Genomic DNA, 7870 nt, shown 5'->3' with positions numbered 1-7870 from the left:
CTAATAATAGCATGAGATACATGTAAGGTGATATGTAGATAGCAATTAATCACAATTTTTACATTATTCATTACATAAGTTTGAAAGTAACCATCACCTAAAGAGTTACATCATATAACTCTCACATCTCTTAGAAAACAAGCTTATAATCATGTAATTTTCTTTATTTTGCCTCTTAATGTCCACACCATTTTTATTTTATTGTGAAATTGTTATTTAAGCCACATAATGTACACCAATTTTATTTCTTTGTGTCATATTTATTATAGCACAATAATGTACACTAAAATTTTATTATTAATCCAAGGCTACACCTTATGTTCTTTTTGTGCAAGTGCTACACTTTCTCGAGTACAAAATCTTATGATATGCACTAAGGTGTTCATACTTGGCTAGTAAACAGTAGTGAGATTGTTGTTTATGCCTTTCTCTTTAGGTTCTAGTCCTAACAATCAAAAGCATGTGACTTCAAAATCAAGATCGTGTGATCAAAAACTATAAACAACTCCCACACAACATGCACTACATAGCTAAAACTAGCAAAGTGTAGAAAAATAAGCTCATCCAAGCACAAAATCTTATGATATGCACTAAGGTGTTCATACTTGGCTAGTAAACAGTAATGAGATAGTTATTTAGGCCTTTCTCTTTACGTTTTAGTCCTAACAATCAAAAACATGTGACTTCAAAATCAAGATCATGTGATAAAAAACTATAAACAACTCCCACACAACATGCACTACATAGCTAAAACTAGCAAAGTGTAGAAAAATAAGCTCATCCAAGCTAAACAAGGTACACATCATGTTATATAAAGATAATAGGCCAACCTTGATTACAAATCCAAGATATATAATACAAAACACATCTCTCTTTCCCCATTTTTCTTTTTTTCTTTTTTCTTTTTTTTTTAAGGAAAGAAAAACAAACAAACAAACAAACAAACCAAAACAAAAACAAAAACAACCTATCATGAAATGCATGAATGTAATGCAATGCAAATCCTAAAACAAGAAGAAGAATGGTCATAAAGAGTATTGGGATGAAGCACAAGGCCCATGTCAGAAAGACTCAATTAGATTGAGCCTTTTGCATCCAAAACTTCTTAGATACAACTCTGACATTGGAGTTAATATTCATATTAGAATGATGTGCAACTCTAGGATTGGTATAAAGGTTTAAAGCCTTTATCAATTTACCAATAAGTACAATAGGATCTTGTGCTTGAGGCACAGGTACTCTTGATTTATTTGCTCGCTTTGCAGCTTGCAACTTGAAACAGTTTGGGCGGGTATACCCAGCCTTTCCACAAAAATGACAAACTCACAAAGGTCTATCATACTTCTTATCCATAGGGAGGTTAGGATTCTCAGGCTTAGACTCTTTAAGACCAACCCTAATCTTCCTAGGAAGTGGTGTAATTTCTACTGATTTGACAATTTCACTCTTAGGGGGCTTAGAAGAAGAAACAAAGTTTGTGAAATGAGTTTCAGACACTGAGATGCTGTCTACAAAACCTAGACCAGTTTTGTCTAAGGTAGACTTCTGAACACTCAACATGTGATCAAGTTTAGAACTAGCAAATCTATTTGTTTGTTCTCTAGCAGCTAATAATTCTAGCTCTAAGTTCTTTATCTTATCAAGCAACATCATGGTTTCAGTCTTCACCTTATCAATCAAATTATTAGCATCAAGCAATTTCAGCAACAAGTTTTTCTTATCAAGTTCAAGGGAGGCAATCTTCTTTAAACCAAAGTCTACACTCATTGCATCCTTTGCAGCAACCTTGCATAGCTTATTAAAAGCTTCTTGCAAATTAGCACACTCAGAGAGTTCCCCATCAGAAGGGTTCTCTTCAATCACAACACTTTCATCAACTACAACAATAGCTGTGAAAATAATGAAGTTTCCATCTTCATCACTACCAGACTTGTGATCAGAAACTTCATCATCACTAAGGGTTACAACCATAGTTTTAACCTTTGACCTCAAGAATGTAGGACATTCAGATTTCACATGACCATACCCTTGACAACCAAAACATTGTTGACCTAGTGAATTACTAGAAGTTTGACCAACTTTCTCTTTCGATTTATCAGTATTATTCACTTTAGTGGGTTCATTCCTCTTATAATTTCTATGTTCAACATTGTTTTTACCTTTTGCCCTTCTATTTTTATTCCTAAAAAAGTTCCTAAAGTTCTTGGTAATCTGTAGAAGAGTGTTCATCATCAAATCAATTCCCATCAATATCATCAACTGACTTAAGAGCCATTGATTTGGATTTGTTTGACTTGGGTAGGTCTAACTCATAGGACTGAAGAGATCCTACAAGCTTATCAATAGTGATGGAGTCCATATCCTTGCTTTCAGTAATGGCATTCACTTTGGGTCTAAAGTCCTCAGTTAAGGATCTAAGAATCTTCCTAACAATCTTAATTTGATAATAAATTTCACCCAAATTATAAGCAGAGTTAACATTATCATTAAGTTTAGCATAGAATTCATCGAAATATTCATCTTCAAACATTCTAATGCTTTCAAATATAGTATTTAACTGCTACAATTTATTAATCTTAACTGCTTTTGTGCCTTTATGCATAGTTTGGAGAATATTCCATGTAGTATGAACAACCTCAACATTTGAGATTCTCTTGAATTCTTCCATAGAAACAGCATTAAAAATAGTATTCATGGCTTTGCTATTAAAAACGGCTGCCTCTTTTTGAGAAGTTGACCACTTGCTTATAGGAATAGTTAGTTTCTCCCATCTATATTCAATGGAGTTCCAAACTCTCTCATCAATAGATTTCAAGAATACTTTTATCCTTACTTTCTAGTAGGCATAATTGTTCCCGTTAAAGTGAAGTGGAATCACAAAAGAGTGACCGTGTTCCATGAAAATAGGGGTCAAGGATTAACTCTTAGATCAAAAGATCTAAAAACACAAGAGCTAACCTGCTTTGATACCACGTGTACGTTTTTAGACCCTTTAACATAAGTTGTTTAACCTAATTATTTAGCCAAGTGATTACTTAGATAAATTATTCAATTCTAGATTAACACAATAAAATCATATCATGTAAATAATGTGGAAAAGTAAAGAACAAAACGATATGATAACTCAGGAAAACCTAATCGGTAAAAAATCTGAGGATTTAACCTAGCTATCCTCAAGGTAAAATAGATCTACTATAAAATATTTAAAGTTTTTACAATAGAACTTAGACCACTAACATCCTATTACTTCCTCGAGTAGAAAACTTACTATCACAATCATGTGACAGTTCCAAGTTCACGGACTACTTCTTTCTTTGATCTACTGCAATCACAAGTTCTCGTACTTGTAACTTTGAGATTCCACTCGAAAGTTTCAAATCTTCTTTAAAGTTCTTTATACAGCAACTGAAGAGATCATCAAGTTCTTGATGCAAATCTTGATCTTGACAACTCTATGTGTGTATGAAGGTAAACACCTTTAGATCTCATAGAAGATTCAATACACAACTCTCACAAGACTACTAAAATGTAGCTAGGGTTTTTCTTTTTATACTTGGAATAAAACACAAAACCCTACATGTCAAACGAGCTTAGGCTGAATTGGAGTTTCTGCAAAAAAGTAAATTTGCATGTGTTTCGATCGATTGAGTCTAATTTTCGATCGATCGAACCTTGCAAATTTTTTCCAATAATTTCTGCAATCACTCAATTCCAACTTTACAACTAAACACACTTTGAGCAAGCCTAATCCTAGACTCTATGTTTTGATCATGGTTTGCCAACATATTACAAATTGAATTTCTAATACATTAATTCCTAAAGTCTTAGAACCTAACAACAACTATGGCTACAACCAAGTTTTAAGCCAAACTTTGTTTCTTTTTTATTTATTTATTTATTTTACTTCATTACCAATGCCACTTAAAGTGCAAGACCAATCAAATGGGGGTTGATATCGCATAAGCCTAAAGAAAGTACATATAATGCTCTCTTAATGGAACAAAAACTAAACTGTTAGTTACTGGTCGTAAATCTTGAATTCACGAGAGGTTTCCCTGAATCCACAAGGAGAAGAAAACTGGAATCCACCAGAGAAATAATTTGACAAAAGTTTGTGTTTATTGATGATAGTCTAATTTACCTTTGATGGCTACAAAACATATAAATACTGAGAAAAACTTCTAAAAACCCTAATTCGCACTAATTACGTGATTAGGTGACAAAATATTGAAATTTACCAAAAATAGCAAAATTGAGTTAAATGCAAAATCATAAACTACTAACTTTAAGGGTCGTCCTAAAACAGACGGGGCTTTATACTAACTTTTAAACTAAAAGTTATTAAAGAAAAACAAATATTGCTATAAATAGCAAAAACACTATTTTCGAGACCTTAGTGAAGGAATTAGCCTAAATTTTGGTGGTGTTCATGATTTATGAATCTAGATCAGAATACTGTTTCCCTTCAACCTGCCAAATTTCATGTAATTTTGACATTGTTATCCCGATGGCCTCTACTTTGATCTTGCATTGTGACTTCCTGCGCGCCTGCTACTCCAGAAATGCATGTACTGTATATTCTACGTTAGGGATGGAAGGCATAATTTTATATATGCGGTTTAAAAAAAGATTAAAAAATTCTTATAAAACATGTATAATCGTATTTCTACCATTGTTTTTTGTTCACTTATGCGGATGTGAATCCCACCACGTCTTTATTTATTTATTTATTTATTTTGATAGAACACGCTTTGTCAATTGTTTTTTCAAAAACGGTGATTTCTTCTTTTTCTTTTTCTTTTTTTCTTTTTTTGTAAAGAAACATTGGACAGGGTGTATACAATAAGTTCAAGAATTGAGGCCTCAATAAGGCATTCAACCGGCACAGTATAACATTATATAATTTATTTATTTGATCATATCCTGAATTATATACTAGGATCGCAACGTTTAAAAAATAAAAACAAAAAATTTTAAAAAGGACAGACTTTGTTTTTAGTCAATGGTACTAAAATAGTTATTATCCCATCCCCAAGGTCTCCACGAAAACATGATACATAATGCATGCTCATTGATCCTGCTAGCTAGCATTCTTTAGTTAAAGAATCATCATATAGCAACTAAAAAATATTATGAAAATGAAGGAAACCAGTAGACTAATGGTGTGATATTCCCTCTATATAAACACATACTTCATAGCCTTAATTGGACACCAATTTGGAAGAAGTACCTGGGCTAATAGTAATATTACCCATGGCTGCTCTTCAATCTCTTCTAGTATGTGTTATATTTGCTTTTGCTGCCATTCTGATCCCTACAAATACATCTGCACAATTAAGTGCTGATTTTTACCAGAAAGTATGCCCTCGGGCATTGCCTGTCATAAGATCAGTTGTCAAGCGGGCTATTATTCGCGAACCACGCATGGGAGCATCACTACTTCGCCTTCACTTCCATGATTGCTTTGTTAACGTAAGTGTGATGTGGGTTTTTCCTTAAGATTTGCTTCTTATTGTTCCATTAGATATGTTTAGCTTCTTTTTTGCACTAGGCATTTGCTTGGGCTTAAACTTCTTTCTAAAAACTCATCCATACCTCAACTAGCAGTGGCATCTGGTCAGTGCTTGTAGTACTAATTACTTGGCCATGTCTTAGACAAGAAATAACATTCGACTAGGTGAGTAAAGCATTACATTATTTTCTGGCTTATTTCCATTGTTTGCAGGTCAATGAAACTAGTCAATTACTGTTCAGGAACAATGAAGTTGATGTTCTCGATACCATATTTTAAATATATAATTCCATATAAATTACTCCAATTTGGTGCAAGAAATAATTGAAAATTTGGCCTGATGTTGTTTCTAAAGCACACTGGAGAAGATTACATCGACCTAAGATGACTTTGAGCCTTATGGTACATAATATACAGAAAGGTGAACAAAAAACAAACGGGGCTTGGATGAGGAAAAGGGATGTAGGATTAACTTACCAACTACAAAGTCTAAGTTACTAGTAATTAATTTTTAAGTAATTAAACCATATTCTTGAATGCTCAAGACGTGTTTGCAATGACAGGGTTGTGATGGATCAAATCTGCTAGATGACACAGCAAACTTCACTGGTGAGAAGACAGCGTTTCCAAATTTGAATTCACTTAGGGGTTTTGATGTTGTCGATGAAATCAAAGCAGCAGTTGACAAATATTGCAAAGCCAGTGTGGTTTCATGTGCAGATATCTTAGCTGTGGCAGCTCGTGATTCTGTTCGAATTGTGAGTGTTGATATAATAATCTTCTATTCCATGGAGATATATTAAATTTCTTAATATAAAGTCTTAATATATCTTATTCTTGTGCTTTGTGTTTTAGTTGGGAGGAAGTTTCTACAAAGTATTATTAGGCAGAAGAGACGCAAGAAATGCAAGCAGGAACGACGCAAATACCAATCTTCCACCCCCATTTTTCAGCTTCTCTCAGCTTATCTCTAACTTTCAAGCTCATGGGCTAGACTTGAAAGACCTTGTTGTCCTCTCAGGGGGCCACAGCATAGGACTTGCTAGGTGCACCACTTTCCGTGCTAGGATTTACAATGATACCAACATTGACAAAAGCTTTGCAGCCTCCATGCAACAAGGGTGCCCTGTAAATGGAGGAGATAACAACACAGAGCCACTGGATGCAACTACAACGAAATTTGATAGAGTGTACTACAAGGCTTTGCTGAAAAATAAGGGCCTCCTTCATTCTGATCAGGAGCTCTTCAAGAATAACGGTAGTGACAGTGATAAGCTAGTGCAGTACTACAGTAACCACCCTCGAGGTTTTGCTAAAGACTTTGGTGTTTCCATGATCAAGATGGGTAATATGAAACCTCTCACTGGCAATTTAGGAGAGATCAGGTTGAACTGCAGGAGAGTCAACTAAAACAAAAGAATGAACTTTATTCCAGCATATTCAATCCTCTTTCAATAAAGTGGCAACTGTAAAATTTGCCCACCAGATTTTAACAATCATTTGCTGTTTTTCTTTTTCTAACTATCCATGTTAATGGCATCTCAAGTGTGTACTACTTTTGTTATGTAATTGAAAATAATGACACTAGTATTTATTTCTAAGTTCTTCTTTTTTCTTCTTTTTTTTTATGCGAATTTATTTCTAAGTTGATGCTTACAAAGTTAAAATTAGCATACAGTTTACAGACCTTTTGGTCAACTTTAGGTTTATAAAAAATCATAAGAATACCGAAAGTTTTATACAAAATCATAATCATAAGAATACCGTAACTTTCAGGAATCACAGTTTTGTATAAAATCTGTAAGGTTGAAATTTATCAACCATTTTGTTGGCTTTATTCTATACCAATTTACTTGTAATTTAGCATTTAGTAACCCTGTATTTAGGTGGGATTCATATAAGGGTAGTGTGTGAAGAGAGTGAAGAAAAGCTCAAGTATGTGCAAGAAGGCAGAGATTTGCAGCTAGGACTCGCGACTGACTCGCGACTGGCAAGCCGCCAACTGCAGGCACATGTGCACACAGGGGAGTTGAAGGGTCGCGCCAGCTGTCGCACTACAGGACAAAATTCTCAGGCTGGTCTGGCCATTATCTCACGGCTTGAACTCACGACTCAGACCAGTCGCAAGGCCAAGCTGCCAATCAGCCCTGTTTGGCAAAAACTGACTCTTCGTATTCCAAACACATACCACTATATATAGACCCTTATACCTACTAAATTGAGAGAGCTTCCAGAGAGAATTTTTGAGAGAAACCCTAGAGAAAAACAAGATTGATTCATCCATAATCTTTACCTTAGAGTCTCTACAAATTCCTCTACTCTCTTCCTCTCCATTGTCATACCTAAAAGTTCAAAATG

At 34.4% G+C, this 7870-nt stretch overlaps 1 protein-coding gene across 1 annotated transcript; it reads left to right on the top strand.

Moving 5' to 3' along the window:
- The first annotated feature begins 5104 nt into the window (after positions 1-5104).
- On the top strand, positions 5105-7113 carry LOC111985948 (peroxidase RIP1). The gene is made up of 3 exons (XM_024017589.2): positions 5105-5472; positions 6076-6270; positions 6368-7113. The coding sequence occupies exons 1-3, from the start codon at positions 5254-5256 to the stop codon at positions 6920-6922; spliced, it is 969 nt and encodes a 322-aa protein (XP_023873357.1). The 5' UTR covers positions 5105-5253; the 3' UTR covers positions 6923-7113.
- The last annotated feature ends 757 nt before the right edge of the window (positions 7114-7870 follow it).

Source organism: Quercus suber, unplaced genomic scaffold (genome assembly GCF_002906115.3).
Source record: "Quercus suber isolate HL8 unplaced genomic scaffold, Cork oak 2.0 scaffold_108, whole genome shotgun sequence".
NCBI lineage: Eukaryota > Viridiplantae > Streptophyta > Magnoliopsida > Fagales > Fagaceae > Quercus > Quercus suber.
The sequence above is the reverse complement of the archived record's forward strand: the minus strand, read 5'-3'. Positions and strand labels throughout refer to the sequence as shown.